This window comes from Myotis davidii, unplaced genomic scaffold (assembly GCF_000327345.1).
Source record: "Myotis davidii unplaced genomic scaffold, ASM32734v1 scaffold478, whole genome shotgun sequence".
NCBI lineage: Eukaryota > Metazoa > Chordata > Mammalia > Chiroptera > Vespertilionidae > Myotis > Myotis davidii.
In genome coordinates this window covers 1910761-1933124 of record NW_006289570.1, presented here as the reverse complement: position 1 = coordinate 1933124, position 22364 = coordinate 1910761, and the positions used below count along the sequence as shown (strand labels likewise).

The window sequence follows — 22364 nt, the reverse complement described above, 5'->3', positions numbered from 1 at the left end:
AGGCTCAGGAAGAGAGAGCAGCTTACTGGAGAAGACGCCTCTCTTCTGAAGAGCAGGGTATGGTGACTGATGAGCTTGCTGGGCTGAGACTGTGGTGAAGGACCAGCCCCGAAGGCTGCCTACCTCCTATTTTGGGAGAGGGCCTCTATTGCCTTTTGCCCCAGACCTGCTTTCCGCCCGCTGCTGTCTGGAAAGCAGGGCCCTGCAGGAGGGTAAGCTGCAGCTCTGCTGTGACATTGAGCACCCCCTCCCCGGTGCTGTCACTCACGGGCAGGGCAGCCTCGTGTCATTCTGCCATCTTGTCTTTCAGCGGATCCACTGCCAGCTCTTTATGTTTGCCCCGGGGTGGGCGGCTGGGAGGTGGGTGGACGGGGATGAGCGGGGAGCAGCCAGGAGAGATGGGATTAGTTCAGAGGGAACAGACTGAACTCCCACCAGGGGGACTAGACTCCCACCAGGGGGCAGCATAGAGCTACTGGTAGTTCCTGCTCAAAACCCGAAGGCCTCTCACTGACCTTCACAGGCAGGGATCACACCAGTTCTTCATGACTGCAGGGGGCACCGAGCTGTCTGCGTGCAGGGGGTGAGCTTGGGCTTAGTGCCAGAGTGAAATATGGACGTGCACCCTCCCCGGGAACCTGTGCTTCTGAGGGAATGTGTGTCGGCATCGCTGGTTCTGCACCTTGTGGCGCTCGCACACTGAGCCCCGCGCTTTGCTGTGGACTAGAAGCGGGAGGAGCCAGGAGTCAGGCCCAGCTCCGTGTCTCCAGGGCTGCGGGGAGGACTGCGCATGTGTAGCATGTACCAGGGGCTGGCAGACTTAATGCCAAGGGACACACAACAGATATTTTCTGCGTTGCACAACCACTGAACTCTGCTGTGACGGTTCACAGCCTTAGACAGTGTGTAACTGGTGTGGCTGTGTCCCAGTAATACTTTATTTATAGACCCGGAAGTGGGAACCTCAATAATTTTCATGTGTCACGATATTACTCTTTGGATTTTTTCCCCCTAACCATGTAGAAATATAAACTATTCTTAGTTCTCGGGCTATACAAAAACAGAATGGGCTGGGTTTGGCACAGGCCATGGTTTGTAGGCCCCGGCACATATGGAAGCACTTGGTTACTAGTAAATAAGGCACACGTCATCTGATGATTTCCATTTTCTTGCCTCTATAAAAATGCCTTCTCTCAGGGTGGCGCCTTAGAGTTTACAAAGAATTTTTGTAAATGTATTTTTATTGATTTCAGAGAGTGAGAGAGATACAAACACCAATGATGAGAATCACCAATGAGCTGCCTCCTGCACGCCCCACACTGGGGATTGAGCCTGCAACCCAGGCATGTGCCCCGACTGGGAATCGAACCGTGACCTCTGGTTCATAGGTCAGCGCTCAACCACTGAGCCACACCAGCCGGACAGGGAGGGTTTTTTGATACAAGTGCTGGGCCAGTCTTCTCGGCCGGGTGCCTCTGAACGGCGCACAGAAAACCATTTGACCGACAAGTCCCAGCCCTCGCAGCGCGGCGCATGGCTATACTGTTCTAGATGCCCAGAGAGGGGACTCCATGTGGACAGTGGAGGCCTGGGGAGCCCGGGCCTGGCTGAGAGCCCGGGAGGGTGGGGGCCTGGTCGGCAGTGCTGGTGCTGGGCAAACGTGCCGCCTCCGTGGGAAAGTCGTAGCTGGAAGGAGAGGTGCGAGGGCCAACAACAGTGGCTATTTCTGGATGGTGAGATTATGGGCTATTTTCTTTGCTTTTTCCTCCCTTTTAAAATGTATTTTTCTGCTCTCCTCTGTTTATGTTTCTATAATTTTACAACAGCATTAAAATATCAGGGCAGAAGTTAGCACTTCTCTAAAAATGGGTAAACACGCTGGTCAGAGTCCTTTCTAAGTCAGTAGCCACGCGGTGTTGTTTGGGTGACCGTTTGCTGGGCGCGGGGCCTGCGGGTTCACTGCAGCCAGGCCCGTGGGCTCCTCCGCAGTTCCACAGCAGCCTGGCGTCCCTGAACGGGCTGGAGGTCCACCTGAAGGAGACGCTGCCCAGGGACGAGGCCACCTCCTCCAGCAGAACCTACAACTTCACGCATTACGACCGCGTTCAGAACGTGCTGACAGGTAAGGAGCCGGCCCTGTGCGCAGCGGTGTGGCCGGGGCGCCTCCCGGAGGGGGTGGAGGTTAGACCTGGGGCCAGTGAACGGAGGCTGCCGCCGCTCTGGCCAGAGCTGTCGGGTGTGCAGTTAGCTGGGCTGCTGTTTCCTCACTTGCAGCCCCGCTCCCACGGCATTTAGAATTTGCTTGATGAGCACCTCCTTGCTCATTTGTCCTTTTTTGGCTGTTTCTCCCGTGTTTGAGGGAAGCACACACATGTTCAAATATCTGATAAGTTTTTGCCTAAAACTGTGATGCCCACAAACCGGTGTCACTTACCATCGGGGGCAGTGCCTGCGCCGCTGATTGGTGGCAGCTGTCAGGGCCCAGCTCCCTGCAGGCCTGTTCCCTCCCCCTTGGCACCTGCACACGTCCGAGGCAAAAGCCCCAGGTTGGGGAGATCTGGGAAGGAGTCCGCCACTCACAGCTCTTTGTCCTCCTCTGGAAGCAAACCTGCCTCAGGCGGCCACACCCCAGGACCGCCGCTTCCTGCAGGCTGTCCGCCTGATGCACTCAGACTTCGCCCAGCTGCCCTCCCTGTACGAGATGACCCTCAGGTAAGCCTTCCCCTCACAGTCCTGCACAGGAATCGCCTTCCCGGGGGCCCGGGTGGAGCCTTATTCATGAGGAACATTCCAGTTACTGCCGTTAGGGTCTTCTGTTATTCGCCCTGGTAGCTGCTATAACCTGCTCACATGGTTTCCTGTGTCGTGTATTTTGGGGGTCCCATCCTGGGGCTCAGACCTGCTTTAGACATTGGGGACAACGGTGAGGACAACTCTGGGGAGGAGGGTCTCCATCTCCTTGTCACAAACGATGCTGAAGCGAGGGATGGTCTTCTGACCTGTGACATCATCGTGCTCATTACAGTCCTCAGCCTCCTCCCAGGCCTAGGAAGCAAACATTCCCCTCACCCAGCAGCACCCCAGAGATGCCCTTACTTGTTAGTTTGGTGTGTATCACTCCAAGCTTTGTTGTTTTTAATTTTCTTTTTTTATATGAAATATAGATTAGTATTTCTCTGTTGATTATTTGAAGTCTTTCTTCTAGAAAACAGGATCATACTCAGATACTGTTCACTAGTTCCTTTTCCATCCCTTCGCATGCCCTAAACACCTCCATGCCAGCAGACAGATAGCTGTTCATCATGACTGGTTTGAGTATGTAACCAAGTGAATTCTCCTTTCTCCCCACATGCTTCTCTGTGAATCCAGTAGCAGAGCACAAGGCAAGTGGGAAGTCCGAGGAGGGGGGTGCCTGCCGTGTGAATAAGTCCCATTTAGTCCTTGGGACGATCTGGAAACGTGCATTTCCCCCCATTTTACAGATGGGGGCATTGGAGCACAAGCAATAGCAGTGACTTGCCCCAGGGCACACTCTTTTAAAGCGGCAGGGCCAGACTCTGACTCTAAAGTACAGTTCTCTCCACACGTTTCCAGTTTGGGGGGGGCCTTTATAGCAGGCACAGACAGTGTGTGTGGTCTGAGATCTGCTGCAGCAGCGTCGGACTTATCTTCTCTCTTCCTCTCCTAGGAATGCCTCCACGGCCGTGTACGCCTGCTGCAACCCCGTCCAGGAAACCTATTTCCAGCAGCTGGCGGCGGCCCCGCGGAGCTCCGGCTTCCCCAGCCCCCAGGACTCCGCCTTCAGCCTCCCGGGCAAAGCCAAGCAGAAGCTGCTGAAGCACGGGGTGAACTTACTGTGAACTGGGCCTCGGGGGGAAGGCCTCCCCAGGATGACTATCAAACGCAGTGCCCACTGAGGAAGCTCTGCCTTTTAAACAGAAAATACCCCCTGTTCATTTTCCCGGGAATGCTCCTCTCTAGGAAGTTATGACGTTGGAGTGTTGGATGCTCCTTTATAGATTGGAGGGGACGGGGTAGTTCTTCGGGTCCGCAGACCCGGAGCGCGTGATAAAGACCTTGATTCACCGGCAGTGCTGGGCCAGAACAGGCACTTCAGCTCCTTGTACCAAAGAGGTTCGGGGCCGGTTAGATCTGTCACTGGGCTGAGGCGCCCGACATCTGCCGCTGGTCCATCCCAGCCTTAACATGGCCACAGAATTCAGGTGGCATTCTTTCTAAAACGTGGTTGTCCCGAGCATTTTCCAGCCCTGCCTGCAGGGGGCGATATGAGGTGTGAGCGCTCTGAGAGGTGGCAGGTTTGTTAGCAAGCTGCCTGGCACACCACTTCCCAGAGAGATTGTCTTCTGAGTGGTGCTCCTGGGAGGGAGGGCTGGGACAGTCGGGGCAGGGGGTGGGGGGTGGGAGCCACCTTGTCTGAAGTATCTTGGAACTAGACTCAAAACTAAGAGCCCAGCCCTGGCCAGTTTTGCTCAGCAGATAGAGCGTCAGCCCATGGACTGAAGGGTCTCGAGTTCGAAATTCCAGGTTGCAAGCTCGATCCCGGCAGGCTGCATGCGGGAGGCAACCAATCAATGTGTCTCAGATCTGGGCTTTGCACCGCGTCCTCTTGAGTGAGTGTCCCCAAATGGGAGTTTCCAAAATGTTCTGGGGCAAAAGCAGATCTGTGCTTCTGTGTGGCTGTGTGTGAGGGAACCACATTCATTTGTGTTTCGTGTCTATTACGTCATAGTCAGACATGTTATGAAATGCGGTGCAGATCATAGGATGAAGCTATGTACCAAAGTCTCCTCAGTGTTTACTGAAAGATTCCATTGGAAAACTGCGATGTCAATAACTGCATCTCATGTGTATGGCATGGTGTCTTTTTCTTGAAACAAGTTTCCAAAGGCTAAAATAAAACAGCCAAAATTGCCACTGAGTTCTGATTAATTAAAGAGAACCATGTCTAGTGACCAAGTTAAGGTGGGGGCTGAGGTGTTTTGTGTGTGTGCACGTACGCACATATTTTGTGTGGGCACATTTCTCCTTTTCGTGCCTGACCCAGGGCGGCCAGGGGAGGAAGGTGCCCTTCAGAGTGGTCTGTGGTGGGCGACGGGGCCCAGCCAGCTGCTCCGAGAAGCACCAGCTTCCGCCAGGCTCGCCCACAGCCCCCTCCCCCCACCCTCCTGCCACTGGCGGGCCCAGAAGGCCATCTTCCCACGGGGATAAATATCTATCCTACCTCCAGCCAGGATAAATATCTGTTTTCCTCCTTCTCTGCTAAGTTCTCCAAGAAAAAAATTCATCCCAAGTCTCCACGCCAACCACGCAAGGAACCTTCAGGACTAACTTACACAGAACGCGTTGCTTTTCCTTTCCCCTTGCGGTATTTTTAAGCTGCCCAGCTTTTCCTTTTGCTCCAGAGCTGACGCCCCCAGAGTCGAGCTGGGTGGATTACAAGCTGTCGTGTGTTGAAACAGGGACAGTTTGGAGCCTGGACCCATTTTCATCCACCCACCGGGTGCTCAGCGAACCGTCTGATTCAAGGACCCTTCACACAAGATGTTTCACGAGAAAATCGCTGCCTGCCGCTGGGCCTTCCTACATGGCAGGCCATTGGCAGGTCTTAATCTTATTTGTTTTGCATCCAGAAACCTCTCTTCCCATCTGATTTCCCAGGGCTGCCATTGCGTGAGAAATGCTTTTAATACGAAACGCTTTGGTTTCTGAGAATCAGTGCTCAGGCGGCCAGGTGCTGCCCTTTAAGGTGAGTCTTCACGATCAAGTGAGGAGCGCCCAGGGCTTGGGGCCCTGACCAGGGGACCCAGCAAGGCCCGTGGGCAGGAGGGTGACAGGAGCCATCTGTGTGCTGTTAAAAGGCACTGGAGTCTGAATGGACATCCTTCATCTCCAAGCAGACCACAGGGTTTCGGTGGCAACAGGCGCCTGTGGGCTTTGGTGTCAGAGTCCTGGGTTCCAATCACAGCTCTGCGACTTATTGCTCTGGAAACTGACCTAAGTTACTTCGTTTTTCTCAACCCCATGTCATGTTCTTTAGAACGGAAAGGAAGACGCGGTGTATTTAAAGGCGTGGCATACGTGGCATACTGTGGCCCTCTCTGCAAATGAGTGCAGCTTGAGTGTCGCTAATGGCCTCCCAGGCGACCCCGTGCAGGGGGTCCCTCTGCAGGCCGTGCAGAGAGGCCTGAATGTGTGTGTGAGTTCAAGACGGCTGAGCTTACTTGGCCACCTGGTTTCTCACTGCCGCCGTCCTCCAGCCACCGCATGTGACCTTGGTCACATCAGCTGCCCGCTCTGAGCCTGCTTCTCCTGCTCAGTGTGCACAACTGTCCCTCCTCACCGTGTGGCTGTCCGTGTTAGTGTGGACATACTGTATGTGGAGGGATCTTCTAGCGAGCACGGTGCTCTCTGTCCTCACGGAGGAAGGCCCTCACCTTGAATCGGGGTGGCTAAGGCATCGGAAGTGTGGAAACACAGGGAAGGTGGGGGGTAACTAGAAATCAGGACCAGTGTGCATGCCTGGGAGGGAGGCAGAAAGTCAATCAGCCCGTGTGTGCCGCCTCCTGCCACCGAACGCTGCAATCTGCCCGAGTATTCTCACTGCCATCTGTCAGCAGCTCGAAGATCTGTGGCCTTGTTCTGTCCTCCCTGTGCCCACAGCTGCTTAGCGAGACTCCGCTGGGGAGGTCAATGTTATGGGGAGGGTGCTGGCGGCAGGCTGCAGTGGTCCTTAGAAACAGCATTTTATACTTAGCTTTGCTTTTCGGATTTACATTTTAAAAATATGTATGCAGCACGCCCAACCCACCCAGAATTTGACTTATTAAACCTGAAAGTAGGCATAGGGCTCATTTTACAGATGAGGCTCACAGAGTGGAGTAGGACGTTTTGGTGGCCAGGGATAGAAACCACAACTCAAACCTGGCTTAAGAATAAAGGGGGATGCCCAAAGTCACTGATCATCCGAGAGATGCAAATTAAAACAACAGTGAGGTATCACCTCACACCTGTCAGAATGGCTACCATCAACAAATCAACAGACAACAAGTGCTGGCAGGGATGTGGAGAAAAGGGAGCCCCGGGCACTGCTAGTGGAAATGCAGACTGTGCAGCCACTGTGGAGAACAGTATGGTGTTTCCTCAAAAAATTAAATATGGAACTGCCATTTGACCCAGTGATCCCACTTCTAGGAATATATCCTAAGAAACCTAAAACACCAATCAGAAAGAATATATACACTCTATGTTCATAGCAGCACAATTTACAATAGCTAAGATCTGGAAACAGCCCAAGTACCATCAGTAGACAAGTGGATAAGAAGGCTGTGGTACATTTACACCACAGAATACTATGCAGCAGTAAAAAAGAAGGATCTCTTATCCTTTGAGACAGCGTGGAGGGACCTAGAGAGTATTATGCTAAGTGACATAAGCCAGTCAGAGAAAGACAAGTCTCACATGATCTCACTCATATGTGGAATCTAATGAACAACATAAACTGGTGAGCAAAATAGATCCAGAGACACAGAAACGCAGAACAGACTGCGGAACCTCAGAGGGAAGGCAGAGGAGGGTGGGTGGATGGGAAGTAATTGACCAAAAAACTTGTATGCGTATATATAAGCATAACCGATGGACACGGACAACAGGATGGTGAAGGCAGGGCAGGTTAGAAGGGAGCAATGGGGGGAAAGGGGGGACATATGCAATACTTTCAACAATAAAGACTTTTAAAAAGAAAAGAATAAAGGGGAAGCTTCTTGGCTCATGTAACTGAAAAGTCCAGAGGTAGAGCTGGTTCCAGGAAAAGTTAGGACCCAGGACTCGGATGATCCCCATAGTTGGGGAGGGGGGAGAGAAAGAGAATCTCTTTTTCTCTGTGGTTTTCACTCTCAGATTTTCTTTACACTAGATCCCCACGTCCACCACTGAAAAGTTGCCTCTTTCTCAATAGTCCCAGCAAAAGAATTTGAATCATATGCCAGCCCTGACCCAATCTGACTGCCCAGGGGTTTAAAAGGCTTTGATGGTGCAGAGAGAATCATGTGCCCAGCCCTGGCGCAATCTCTGAATAGCGAAGAGTTTGGAAGGCTCTGATTGGTCAGTTCTGGCTCCTAAACAAAGCCCTGCAACTGGGGCTGGGTCACCTCCCGGAAACCCAAGGACTGAGAATAGGGATGTTATGGTCTTCTAAGGGGCTCACCAGGGTGCTGCTGGAGAAGTGTGTTTAAAACACTGACCGTCCCCTTGAGGCCCAAGCTGGGGGGCTGCCCATCATCACACAGGGGCACGGCCCAGACTCTCATCTCAAGCTGGCTGGTTCCAAAGGCTTTTCAATTTTTGCTATTCAGGGCAGCAACCCTCAGTTCCAGTTACACATTAGAATCAAGGCAAGTAAAGGGTTAAAACAAACACCAGGACTGGACCGTACCCCCTGAACCAAGAAATGAAATGTTTTGGAGGTGGGGGGTAGGCATCAGTATTTCTCAAAATACTGACTGTACTGTGCAAAGTCAAGAACTAGTGCATTAGGCATACGCTCCCCGTCCCCCACTATAAGCTGTAGGTGTGGTCACTGTCACCAAGGGGCTCAGAACCCAGAAAACCTAGATGCGTCTGGGGAGGATGAGCAGGTGCCTGGGACACGTGGGAAGTGACCGGGTGCAAATCGACCTCGTGCAGTCTGGCCTTGGAGCTGATGCCAGCTGCGTCAGGGTCAAGGCAGGGCTTCTCACTTGAGCGGGGCAGGCATGCTGGCCCCTTTGTCGCCTTGAGCATCCCAGGCTGAAGCGTATAAATCACTTCAGCAGCTGCCGAGCTGGCGATGCACCCTGGAGGAGGGAGAAACGCCGCCGTCTCCAGCGAGTGCTGCTGTTCCGTTTGCCAGGGCGGCCCAGCCAGGGCTGTGGGCTGGGAACGGGCTTGCATGGGAAAACACCTGGCGGCCAGACTGCTCCTGGGGTTCCAGCCCACCAGGGCCATCTGTCCCTCTTCTAAGAAAAGGAAAAAAATTCAAATTGTAGCTACTGAGGAACCTGCTTCTACAGGGATAGAAAGGAGCCACTGCTCCTACAGGGATAGAAAGCTGCCCTGTCACCCCACCCCAATCAGATGTGCTCATCCATCTCTGCCTCACCCATCCTGCCTCCTCACCTGCTTCTCTGTAACTGCCTGGGACCTCGGCCATGGCAGGAAGGGAGCCAGCATCGTTTCTCTGCCTGCCAGGGACCATCCCTACAGAGGCGCGATCTGAGGCTCCCAGAGGCTCCGGGACTGGCCAGAGGTCACGTGGGAAGGAGCACCTGGCACCGAGTCCTGGCACCAGCTTTCCTTAAGCCCGAGTCCCTGTTCTTTGCCAGGGTGACACTGGCCATTCCTTAACCTTCCGCAGGCCTGTCTTGTCTCTCCCGCGCCACCCCCATTCTTTTACAACATCCTGCTTCGGTCACTATACGTTTAGGGTCCTGCCTGTCGCTGTGACACCATCCCAAAACCAAGAGCCTCCAACTCAGATGTGCCCGGCTCAGGGCTCCTGCCCGACAGACGACGCCACCATTTCACTGTGGTGTTCAGCAAGACCCTTTATTGATCTCCTGTTCCCCATCAGGTCACACGAGAGCAGGCGGCCAGGTGCCTGGGCGGGCTGTTGGCTCTGTAAACGTGGAGCGGTCGGTATGTATAGAAATCATGCACCTCGAGTGATTCTTTAACAAACACAAGTGAGGAGACTTCAGGTGTTTTGAAAGGTCTGCCCTTTCCTGCATTCTAATCACGGGAAATCTCTCACAGACATTTCACTCAACCGCGGACACGTTCTCTTGGCACACTTGCTAGGATCTGCTAGTGCGTTTCAGGTCGTGGTTACTTCTCACAGAAGCTGCTGGCTTCCATGTGGATGGAAACACGGGACTTGCACACGTGACAGGCCTGTATTCATACCGCGCCACGGCCTCCTGGACCTGACACTGCCATTATCCATGATGCAAACCGGCATCTGGTATGGATGGAGGAGGCTGCCCTCCACACCTCACCTAACAGGAGGACGTTTCCAGACTTAGCGCCCCCACCTGGCCGTGTCCTTCACAGGAGATGGGGGCCAGGCCAGCGCCGGGACCAGGTCCTCTGGGTCTGTCGGTCTTCCGGGGACCCCCGCTCACACGTTCGCTGCGGCTGCCATCACTCAGCTCACTCCTGGCAAATAACAGGGCCACAGGGCTGACTCTCACACTGAGTCCAGCGTTTGAACCTTTATGTACAGACAGGTAAATGGAAAATCATAGGCCACGAAACTCCGAACGAAACAGACACTTGGGTCACACCTGGAGTTCCAGTTCTGCCAGAGAAAGGCTGCCCAGATGTCGCTGGACAAGTGAAGTCTCGGCCGCCACAGCTCCAAGGGGCCAACCAGGCGGTCTCCGAGCTCAGCATCACATCGGCTAAAACGGGGACTGCGCAGGCCCGGTGGCAGTGGGGCTTCTGTAGGCAGTGAGGTAAGTGGGTACCCGTTCTTCGACTGAGCCGTGGGAGCCCCGCCCGAGGACACCAGCCTCGGCTCTGAAGGGGAGCCATGTCGCTCCGGTCCCGCAGCCGCACGCTCTCCGCCATCAGACGGACAGGGTTGGCGGTGGGGTGAACGGATGGTGACATTTCCCCAGGCCGTGCCCCTGCCCATGTCCACCCTGCCCATGCACTGGCCGGGTGCAGGGACTGCAGCCTCCCGCTGCTTGGGGGGTGGGGTTCCTCCCTGTGGCTGTGATAGCAGCAAAGGCCACGTTCTCCAGCACTGGGGTTTGCAGGGTTTTCTGTTTTGTATGGTGACCACAAGAAGTTTTACGTTGTTACATTCAGACAAAGAACCATCTGATCACTGAAAAAAAACACGTAGCAACGTGACACCGACAACAGGGGCACCGAGCCTCTGGGAGCCTCTGGCCGCAGAGCGCAGTCCCGCGCCATTAGGCGGAAACGAACCACAGAAGCAAACGGATGGAAGGAAAAAGACCTCTAAGGAAATACAAGCTGGAGTTTCCCGCTAACAACGGGAGGAAGGAGGGACCCAACGTGGTATAAAAATCCCGGATGAGAGCTTTCTGTCGAGGCAGGTTTCTGAGCATGGAATCGTAATACGTGGGCGCTGGACCAGCCCACAGCCTGTCCCGGCTGCCCCAGGCCACTCTCGCCGACCTGGCATGGGAAGTGTTCTCATCGGCCTGGAGCAAAGATGAAATCCAGGGCCTGCCGTTCAGCCGCGGCGACATTCGGATGCCACAGATCCACCATGAAAACCACCCGTGGGCCATCCTCCGCGGCACCTGGGATGGGGGTGAGAGAGGAGAGGTTCGAACAGCCCGAAGCCAGGACCCACGGTTAGCTTTCCAGCACAGATAGGAAGAGCTCCTGCTCTCTGATCAGCAATGTGATCCTGGCTTCCTACGGTTCCAAGCAGAGTGCATAACAGGAGCAGTCAAAGGGAGAGGGGTATGTAAGGGCACAAGGCATTGAGGGACTGAAGCTATTCTGTGTGAGCCTGTCATGGTCCATCCATGTCATTATACGTTTGTCAAAACCCACAGAATGTACAACGCAGAGTGAACCCTAATGCAGACTATGGACTTAGTTAACAACATGTCGCTACGAGCTCATCAGTTGTAACAGATGTACCACACTCATGCCAGATGCTAGTAAAAGTGAAAATTGTGGATCGGGATGAAGGAGGGTGCTGTGTACATTCTGCTCAATTTTTCTGGAAACCTAAAACTTCTCTAAAAATAAAGTTCATTTTAAAAGGGCAGCAATACCCAGGTTTTTTATTCTTTTGGTTGCTAATGCAAAAGGAATTGTCTTTTCCATTTCTTTTTCTGAAGTGTTGTTGTTAGTATACAGGAAGGCAATGGATTTTTGCACATTGATTTTGTATCCTGCAACCTGACTGCATCTGTTTGTTGTTTCTAGTAGTTTTCTGGTAGAGTCTTTAGGGTTTCCTATCTGCAAAAAGCGAGTTTGACTTCTTCCTTCCCTATTTGAATGACTCATTTCTTTCTCTTGCCTACTGCTCTGGCTAGGGCTTCCAGCACTACGTTGAATAAGAGTGGTGAGAGTGGACATCCTTGTCTTGTTTCTGATCTTAGGGAAAAAGCTTTCAATTTCTCGCCACTAAGTATGATATTAGCTGAGGGTTTATCATATATGGCTTCTATTATGTTGAGGTAGGAGTAAACTTAAAGAATGTGAAAGATCTATATACTAAAAATTACAAAGCATTACTACGAAAGATTAAAAAAGACACAACAAAATGGAAAAATATCCCATGTTCATGGATTGGAAGAATCAACAGTTAAATGGCCATATTACCCAAAGCAATATACAGATTTAATGCAATCCCCATCAAAATCCCAATGTCATTTTTTAAAGAAACATAACGAGAAATCATCAGACTTATATGAAAACACTAAAGACCCAGAGTAGACAAAGCCATGTTGAAAAACAAAAAAAAGAACGAAGCTGGAGGTATCACAGTACCTGACTTTAAATTATACTACAGAGCTACAATATTCAAAACAGCATGCTACTGGCAGAGAAACAGACACACAGATCAATGGAACAGAACAGAGAATCCAGCTATAAAACCACATGCATATGGACAGATAATTTTCGACAAACGAGCCAGAAACGCACATTTGAGTAAAGGTAGTCTCTTCAATAAATAGTGCTGGGAAAACTGGAAAGCCACACGCAAATAAATGAAACTGGATTACAGTCTGTCCCCATGTACATAAATTAACTCAAAATGGATCAAAAACCTACACATAAGACCCAAAACTGTAAGTGACATAGCAGAAAATATATGATAGGTACCAAATTATGGACCTGGGCCATAGAGGACATTTTATGGACTTGACCCTAAAGGCACAGGAGGTAAAGGCAAAAATAATGAGTGGAACTGTATCAAACCTAAAAGCTTCTGCACAGCAAAGGAAACTGACAACAGAACAAACACACAGCCAACCAGATGGGTGACGATATTTGCACACAGCTGCTCCGACAAAGGTTTAACTTCCAAAATATATAAAGAACACGTAAAACTCAACACCAAACAATCGAATCAAAAAGTGGGCAAAGGACCTGAAAATACACCTCTCCCAGGATATATGAAAAGATGTTCAGCTTCCCTGGCAATTAGGGAAATGCAAATCAAAACTACCATGAGACCACCATACACCTGTCCGAGTGGCCATTATCAACAAGACAAGCGACAACAAGTGGTGGAGAGGTTGTGGAGAAAAGGGAACCCTCACTCACTGCTGGTGGGAATGTAGACTGGTACAACCACTGTGGGAGCAGTTCTGGTGATTCCTCAAAAAATTAAGAATAGAGCTACCATATGACCCAGCAACCCCACTCCTGGGTATATACACAAAAAACTCGAAGTCATGTATTCGCAAAGATTATGCACCCCTATGTTCACTGCAACATTATTCACGGTGGCCAAGACATGGAAACAACCAAAGTGTCCTGCGACAGAGGATGAATGAAGAAGATGCAGTACATATATACAAAGGAATGCTACTCAGCCACAAGAAAGGATGAAATAGCGCCATTTGCAACAACATGGATGGACCTTGAGAACATTATGCTAAGTGGACTAAGCCAGACAGAAAAAGCTAAGCACCGTATGATTTCACTGTGGGATATAAAACTGAAACTTATGAACACAAACAGCAGAGTGGTGGGTGCCAGAAGGAAGGGGTTCCTAACAGGAGGTGACAGGAGAAGATCTGACTTTGGGCGGTGGGCACACGGTGCAATAGACAGATCTGGCAACATAAAGATCCACACAGGAAACCTATATGTTCATGTTGACCAACGCCACCCCAATCAATTTAGTAAAGTAAACAAATAAAATAAAAGAGCGGCAATAGGGCCGAAACCGGTTTGGCTCAGTGGATGGAGCGCCGGCCTGCGGACTGAAGGGTCCCGGGTTCGATTCCGGTCAAGGGCATGTACCTGGGTTGCGGGCACATCTCCAGTGGGAGATGTGCAGGAGGCGGCTGATCGATGTTTCTCTCTCAAATCAATAAAATATATTAAAAAAAAAAAAAAGCGCGGCAATGGGGAAGACAGGCACTCACCTTCATGGAATGCGGTGTGTAGGAAAGAGTCGTCAAAGAGAAGGCAGCGGCCTTCGGCCCAACACTGCGGCTCGCCCCCCACCACCAGCTCACAGCCACTTGGAGTTTTCAGACCTCGGAGGAAAAGGTAGAGCAGAGGGTAAAAGCAGGCGAGATCAGGCACGGCCAGAAGTCAGGGTGGCCGGAAGTCAGATGTGACCGGAAGTCGTGGGGCCGGAAGTCAGGGGTGCCGGAAGTTTGGGGGCGGGCAGCTCTCGATTTCCAATCTTTATCCTCACCCCTCGGGGTCTCTATATGGGGAGGGGGATAGTTCAATAGGGCAAATGCGGGGTAAGCACCTGGATCCTCTCCGTACCCCGTGGAAAAACTCATTCCTCCATTGGCTTAACCTGCTCTGGGTCCTGGGCGCCTCTGCTAAAGCCGGGAACCGAGCTCACCCTACACGTTGAAGACTCCGGAAGACCAACCGCGGCACCACCGGAAACTGCGGGAGCAGGTTCAGAACCCTGCCTGTCAATAACCGTGTTTCCTACAGTCCCGCCTCTAGGGCTGCTCTCGGTGAGACCGAAGACGCAAAGGCTCACACGGTGCCCTCCTCTTTGGGTTCCAACCCTTCCATCCATTTTGAGGCCCGAGGATGGCATGTTAATCGGGGTTCCCCCGGCTCCATTCTGGGAAACCGGAGGACACCCGCAAGAAAACGCCTGAGCTTCAGGAGGATGTGGAGCCACACCTGCTGCGGAGCCATATGCTTAAAGCGCCAGTGGCGAGGCCCACGTTTGGTGCCCAGCCCAGGAGAGGGTCTGCCGGAAGTGCTGCCGCGCATGCGCGTTCACGTCCCCTCGCCAAGCCAAAGGTCTGGGGAAACACGGCCCTGGAGGAGGGGCTGGGACTGTGATGCTCTCATCGGTCCTCAGTGACTCACTGTGACAAGCACGCCCCTGGGCCAGTCGGCAGTGTCCCTTATGACAAAATGAGACAGCCTTTTCTCTCACAGGCGGGGTATTTTAATGCACTCTCGGGGCCAAAAATGGATGGTTCCAGGAAGCATCAATGCAGTAAGAATTCTAACGGAGGCCGCGCGGAGCCGTGGGAAGGACAGAGGCCCTGGGATCAGATCACTGACTCTGAGTAGATTCTGCTGTGTGACTCTGGGCAAGCATTCGATCTCTCTGAGCCATAGCCTCCTTGTCTGTAAAGAGGGGGTGTGAGCATACTTACCTGCCAGTGCTACTCGACCATTGTCCTTGCTACTAATATCTGAAGACTGACTGTGCACAGGCTTGTGTTAAATAAACACTTTACAGACCTCACTTTGCCTACTTCCCAGACGGAGCAACCGGATACAGAGAAGTTAAGGGACCTGCTGGAGGTCACTGTTTAGTCCTGGCAGGAGCTGAGATTTGAATCCAAACTGTCTGGCTCCGAGAACAGGTTCTTACAACACTGGCCAGCATGATGTAAATGCTGGCTATTACATCAGTAGCAGTGACAGTTAAGTGGTTGCTGATTTTCCTGCAGTTAATGGTAAGTTTCAACCATCAATAGCACATTTCATTGCACCAGCTGAGACTGTCCATTCTGACCACGACCTCCCACTACTGTTAACAACTGCTGGGGGTTAGGGGTGCAGCCGCTGGCGCAAATGAAGAGAGCCCCACAGGCCATGTCCCCTTCATGCGTGACCGCACTGGCTGGTGCAGGTGGAGAAGGCCTTTAGGACAGTCCACTCCAGGGGTTCAGAGAGAAGCTCCCCTTTCTCTGAGACACTAAATGACTGACTGCCATGAGCCACAGTACAACAGAAAAACGGTGTGTCTTACTGGCTTATCAGCCCCCTGCTTCCTCTCCCCTGCCTTCCCCCGCACTCTGCTCCAGCCTCCAGTGGCCCACCATTCCTGCCTCTTGCTCACAAACCAGTTTAGTTGGCAGAAGTAATCATTAACACCCCAAATGAGAATCCAGGTGGCTCCTGGGTTAGAGACAGGCCCCGCACATGGCCTGGGCCAGTCCCACATGCCCAGGCCTCTCTCTGGCTTAGGGTTTGCTGCCTTCCCCACCAACCAATGACGGAGGCAGGAGAAGGTGGAGAAAGGCTCTGCCCACCAGTGGCCCCACCTCAGGAGGCCGGCGGCTGACACTGAGAGTGGGCAAGGCGAACACAAGCTGATCTGCTGGTACCACGCGGGTGGGTGGCCCAGAAACCTGACAGCTTACGCACGAAAGAAAATTGAGAGTGCAATTGTGCTTATTTAGTGAGAATTTGCTGAATATGCATTTTTATCTACCCTTTCCCGAGGGTGAGCCCTTTGGATGGGTGCCTGCCTCCCCGGTGCCACCTGCCTGGTAATCGTCAGAGGTTGCTTCCTAGAGGTTTGTGGCAGTGCGGGCAGGACATCCCAGCCCCCCACACAGTGCCAGGTGGTGGCCAGGCAGGAGTTGTCCCTGGTTCTGCACGGAATCAACGCTGAGTGACACCACCTCTGGAGGTAGCGCAGGACAGGGCTCAGCAAATGACTGGGCACATGAGGAGCAGTGGCTGGAGGGACAGTACCACCAGTCACAACGCAGATGGCAGGTAGAAAGGGAGGACAAGGCTTGGCATTCCAGAAACCACAGTACCTCCGCCACCTACAGCCAGGCAACTGGCAGAGGTGTGGCCACCAGAACCCTATCCTGCTGGCCCTGTTTCCGACCTCCTTCTCTGGCCTCCCTCTCTGTCAACACTCAAGGTCACGTGAATCAAACACACCCTTCTTTCCTTCCTGGGTGCATACGAATGTGGGCATGACCGTGGAAAGAAGGAAACGGTGAGCAGAGCTAACCACGGAGCTCGCCTGGCCTCGGGGACTAGCCACACTCCAATGGGACGCCTTCCAAGGTTTCCTGCTGCCCCGGGAGCATGACGTGGCCCACTTTCTCTGGTGGCCAGTACCCAGCGGGCCAAGGAGGGGAGGACAGGTCATCAAGGGACCTGTGTGGGTGTGATTTACACACACACACACTTAAACTGCATGGATGCACAACAGGCATTAATACACAGGAGGCAAATCTTTGTTCCTCGCCACCAGCCCTTCCTACTCAGCATACCTGCCTGGGGTCCCACCCACCTGTCCTCAAACGCCCTTCCCTGCATCATTTGGAAGTTTTTAGAAAACATAAAAGGAAGCCTTTTAAAACAACAGCGTGGTTCCCCATGGCCCACAGCCTTAAGACCAAGCCTGACGGGGGAGCAGGGGGAGGCTCTGTGGTTCGCTCCCACCTGACCTCTCCAACCTCGGCCTCCACCACTGGTCACCCCAGCAAGCCAGACACGGCTCCCCCAAACCTCCAAGGGAAGCCTCCTCCCCGACTGCGCCCTTCCAGGCCAGACCACCTGCCCTGAGCAGCCCACCTGCAGCCCTCTCGTCCTCTGACCTCAGGGAGCACCCTGGTGCCTCACACAGTGATTTCACTGATCATGATCCGTCACTTGGATGACCACCTCCGCTCTTAGGTTAATCATGGCCCCTTGACCTGACCGCTCTCGACCTGCCAAGCACTTCACACACAGAGAGCACCCCCAGGCCTCCACCAGCCGTCAGGCGGGGATCACTACCTCCATTCGAGAGAGGAGAGCACGGCGGCTCCAAGGTCACTCAGCACATAGGGCGGACCACAATCTGCTCATTCCCCATGGTTCCCGAGGGCAGAGACCGTATCTCCTGGCTTCTTTATCACATGGTCCAGCCTGGTGTCAGGTCCTCAGAGGTACCAGCAACTGCTTATCCAACGCTGTCACGTGCCAGGCACTGTGTCGAGCAGCCATAGGAGATATTACTTGATGTGACCCTCTAATGATCCTGTGAGATAAGTACTTATCTCCCCATTTCACAGCTGAGGAAACTGAGGCACAGAGACCCAATTACTTGCCCAAAGTGACACAGCTGACCACGAAGCCAGACCACCTCGACCCTGCTCTGCCTGTCCTCTTGAAATACTTGAGGTGACAACTGCACAAATCTCGTTCCTTTTGCTTTTCAAAGCAGTGAAGGCCTTTGTTGAAGCCACACTTTAGTCATAATCCCCAGAGAGAGAACAGGAGAAGCAGAGGGCTCTAGGTGCATGAAGGGGGGGTGGAGGGCATGGGCGTGTGGGCCCCCAGTGCAGCCCGAGGTTCCTCTGTGGGTGTAATTATGAACCCTGCTCTGGCCACATCGGGCTTATGTGTTTCTCCTCCCTCCATCCTGATGCCCAGGCAGCGCTGCAAACTCCCCAGAGCTGGGCCTGGCCCCGCACACTCCTCCAGTGTGAGATGCTAACCCGAGGTGCCATCGCCCCGGTAACCAAGCCATTATCATGACTCACCAGGAACAAACGAGGCATTCTGGGGAACTAATACCCCATTTCCCAAGCTGTTTCCAAGCCTACGTTTAGCAAGTACTCCCTCTCTATCATGCTCTGCGTGAACACAATCTCCTCCCAGATCCTCAGCGTAACTCTGTAAAAGGTGATCTTCCAAATGAGGAAACCGAGGCTCAGAGAGGTGAAGCGACTTGCCCCAAGTAACACAGCCAGCTCGATGTGGGGCCAGGATGCAAACACAGGCAATCTGGCACCAACCCTGCTCTCAAAACCACAGCTGCACGCCTTGCTCACTTCCCTACAATCTGGGTGGCATCACCACGGAGCATCGATTTATCTCTGAGTATCAGAAGGCACGCGGCATCTCTCACAGCCTCCGCACCATCATGGACCTCAGAGACCGCTGCAACCATCTCTGGCTCTGCAGGGCCACTGCTCAACAGCCACTAGCCATGTGCTGCTATTTAAATTTTAATTCCGATTAAGTTAAAAACTGAGCCCTTCAGTGGCACTAATCACATCTCAAGCACTCAGCGGTCACGTGGGGCCAGTGGCTACCGTATCAGACAGTGCGCATGCAGACCAGGCCCATCAGCACAGAAAGCTCCCTTCGGACAGAGCTTCTGTCAATATCAGGATCACACTGATCATTGTTTTGACCCAATCTTTGATGTCAAACTGTTTGCAGGTGGCTCATCAATTTGTGAGAGAAGCACAACAACAAAAGATGTGAAAAGAGCGGGAATTCTGGCTACTGAGCTTTCGGGGTGTCTGGATTCCCCCCGGAAGTCAGGCCCAACTCTACTGGGAAGGGGTGCGTGCCGGGACCCCGGCCCCACAACATACCTAAGTGGCATCGGATGCGGATGTTGGTGGGTCCGTAGTGCTCCGTGATCACAGTCCCGGGGCTCAGCACGGAGATGCACGCGTTCCCAAAAACATTGTTCCCAATACAGGTCCGAAGGCTGCCGAGCAAGCGGTACGTCCGTGGGCACTTCCTGCAGTTCCTGGGAACGCACACGCCCTGGTTGACCAAGTAGAAGGTGACCCACTCCCCGCTGGGGGTGCTGTTCATTTTCCAGCCCTGCGGGAGGCTGCAGTTGGAGAAGCCCTTGTACAGGGCCTCGAACTCGCCCAGGATGGTGGGGAAGCTCCGCTCCAGCAGCTCCACGTCGTGCCTCTGGGCGTCCCGGGAGAAGTAGGGCGTGGTGGGGAGGTCGGGCAGGAAGAAGACCTCGGGCTTCTGGATGGAGGGCCGGCTGTTGAGGTAGCGGCCCTGCTCGCGGATGCCCTTGTGGATGCGGCCCATGCCCGACCAGGAGTAGCGCTTGGCGTACTCCTGCAGGTTGTGGTAGAGTTTCTGGTTGAGGCCCTCGTTGTGGGTGCAGCGCACGCACTCGGGGGACTGGCAGTACACGTACCCGTTCTGCAGCCCGTTGGCATCAGCGCCCTGCATGAGGGAGTTGACGGAGGCGTAGGGCCGGGGCTGCTCCCGGCCCACGTGGTAGCAGTACCACACGAACAGGACCAGCAGGCAGGCCACGGTGGCCACGGCGGTGGTGTCGCAGTCCCGCACGGACTGGATGCCCGTGGCGATGCAGTCCCGGAGGCCATCCAGCGACCAGCTCCAGGCCACCAGCCACTCGAGCGACATCTTGGGGGAGTTGTTGTCGTGGGTGTGAAACAAGGTCAGTCAGTCCTCAAGGGCACCCACACTTTGCAGGTTAGCGCGGGGCAGCGGGGGCAGGGGGCGGCATGGCTGCCCCTGTTTCTCAGATCCTGCTCAGGGTGGCATTGACAGGCGAGGCCGCCTGTGCCCACCACCCCACTCCAGGCAGAAGGGACTGGGCAGAGTGGCAGGAGCTGCTTTATGTCACATTAATGAGTGGTGTTGGTCACTATGAAACTGGTTTTTTTTTTAAGTTCAAACCTGGATGAAAAAAAATAAAATAAAAAAACAGCATAAATTTTTACACCGGGAAAAATCCTCACATGAAATGTAAAGTCCCAGATCATTTCATAAGGCCCTTGTTGGCAGGGGACACACTTCTCAGTCTTCTGTATTCTCTCTCCACTTCACCACCACCCCCTTTTCCCAAAGGACCAGCCATGTTTCATCTGCATGGAGCACTGTTTGACCATGACAGTAGTCCCATGCATTTCACAGCGTCCTGAGGAGGTACCAGAGTTCCCATTTCACAGATGAGAACACTGAGGTTCAGAGACCCTATAACTCCCCGAAGTTCCTGCAGCCACAGCGGGGACACAAATCCCATATGACTTCAAAGTGGTAACTACCCATTTTGCTATTCTTTCATAGTAGCCATTTAATAAATGCTTAATCCCCTTCACTCTCTGTCCTTTTAAGTAGATGTGGGTTCACAAAGCATTTTAAAAATGGCAAAGGCACTTTAAGACGGCATATTTTCCATTTCACTGTTTTCATAGCCCTCCATCATTCTTATTTAATCTCTCTTGCCCTTCTGACATGGATTGAGCTTAAATCAAACTGGAAAAGGAAGTGGGCTCCCTGTATTCCCATGGCAGACACTGGGCATTTCAACTACTCACTTGGGAGACTCCTTACTAAGTAAAAGGCCTTTCAAGTCTCTGACTGTCTCCAAACACACAGATACTTTCCCACGTGTTTTACTGATGGTCGGGGTCACTGTCCAGCACCCTGATTATCCTTATAACCTACAGGCATGATCAGGGCACAGGGGTCACATTGCCGTGTCTATAAAGCCCCCACCGTGTTCCCCAGCTGAAACCCGCCACCCACCTGCTTTTTCTAACCCGATGAGAACCGCCAGGTCTATGTGCTACTGCATCCCCTCATCTCGAGCAGCAAAACAATTCATTTTGTGCTCCGCCCTCCCTCTCCTCTCTCAGGAAGACAAGAGAGTAACGAAAAAAGTGGGAGAGCTGGACCCTCCACTTTCAGGACCAAATGTGGCCCGAAAGTTCTTGCGAGGGGGCAGAGATTAAGAACCCGACGTGGAGATGGGCTAGACCGAGCAGCACTCCCAACCCCGGACAGGTCACTTCCCCTCTCTAAGTCTCAGTTTCCTCATCTGTAAGACGGGTAATGCTCTTCTCACTGAATGAGGATGAATGACGGATGTCGAGCACGTACGATCACGTCATGGTCAGCATTCAGCATGTGCGCTGGTGACTGCTGTGACATGTGGCATCCACACCTTGCTGAGCCAGCAAAACCAAAGGTGGGGCCTCAGAGAAAGATGACTCAGGACAAAACATTCTAGCAGCTGCAGGTAGATTCTGGACGCTCTTGTGGCCACACATCTCACGTGGTGGTTTGTTTGTTTCCTTTGTGGGGTTTTTTTTTTGGTTTGTTTTTTTTTTTTTTTTTTTTTTTTTGGTCCCCAGACTTGCAAAGCCAAAAACGAAAGGGAAACCTTAGGTGATCATTAACTGCCTCTCTGCATCTTCCCAGCTTAGGCCGAACAAGGAACCACTTGACTATTGTGTTCAGTAAGTCCAAAGCACACGTGCTGAATACTCATGCATGGTTTTTATGTTTCTAGGAAAAATACGAGAGTTAGGGGGGTTAGACACTAATTTTTTTCTCTCTCATATGTTCTTGATTTTATCACAGACTTGGGAGGAGAGGGCAAGGCTGGGCCCCCCTGGATGGAAAGAGACCCCTCTGTGCCCCTGGTTCTCTCTCCATCCTCCCCCCTCCCCCGCCCCCCACCGATGACTGGCAGCTGTTTCCTCTCGAGATGGGAAAGAAAATTTGAATGAAAGGTGTGTTGTTTGCAAGCCATCTGGCCACAGAACGCCAGGATTCCTGAACTTCCTGAACTTCCGTGTGAAACCATCACCTGCGTAGCCACAAGCAACTCG

At 52.8% G+C, this 22364-nt stretch overlaps 2 protein-coding genes across 5 annotated transcripts in view; one reads left to right on the top strand and one right to left on the bottom strand.

Moving 5' to 3' along the window:
• Positions 1–4935, top strand: part of HPS4 (Hermansky-Pudlak syndrome 4) — a 24641-nt gene extending 19706 nt beyond the window's left edge. For 2 of the 4 annotated variants that reach the window (XM_006762041.2, XM_015562864.1), the window contains exons 12-14: positions 1990–2122; positions 2604–2712; positions 3689–4935. In XM_006762041.2, coding sequence (XP_006762104.1) covers positions 1990–2122; positions 2604–2712; positions 3689–3860 — 414 coding nt within the window. In that variant the 3' untranslated portion in view covers positions 3861–4935. Of the gene's footprint in view, positions 1–1989; positions 2123–2603; positions 2713–3369; positions 3384–3688 lie in introns of all 4 variants that reach the window. The other 2 variants (XM_015562866.1, XM_015562865.1) reach the window with 2 other exon arrangements.
• A 4649-nt stretch (positions 4936–9584) lies between these two features.
• On the bottom strand, positions 9585–20421 carry ASPHD2 (aspartate beta-hydroxylase domain containing 2). Its single transcript, XM_006762040.2, has 3 exons — positions 19341–20421; positions 14151–14264; positions 9585–11333 (listed from the first exon to the last, which is right to left on the bottom strand). The coding sequence occupies exons 1-3, from the start codon at positions 20146–20148 to the stop codon at positions 11224–11226; spliced, it is 1032 nt and encodes a 343-aa protein (XP_006762103.1). The 5' UTR covers positions 20149–20421; the 3' UTR covers positions 9585–11223.
• Positions 20422–22364: the final 1943 nt, after the last annotated feature.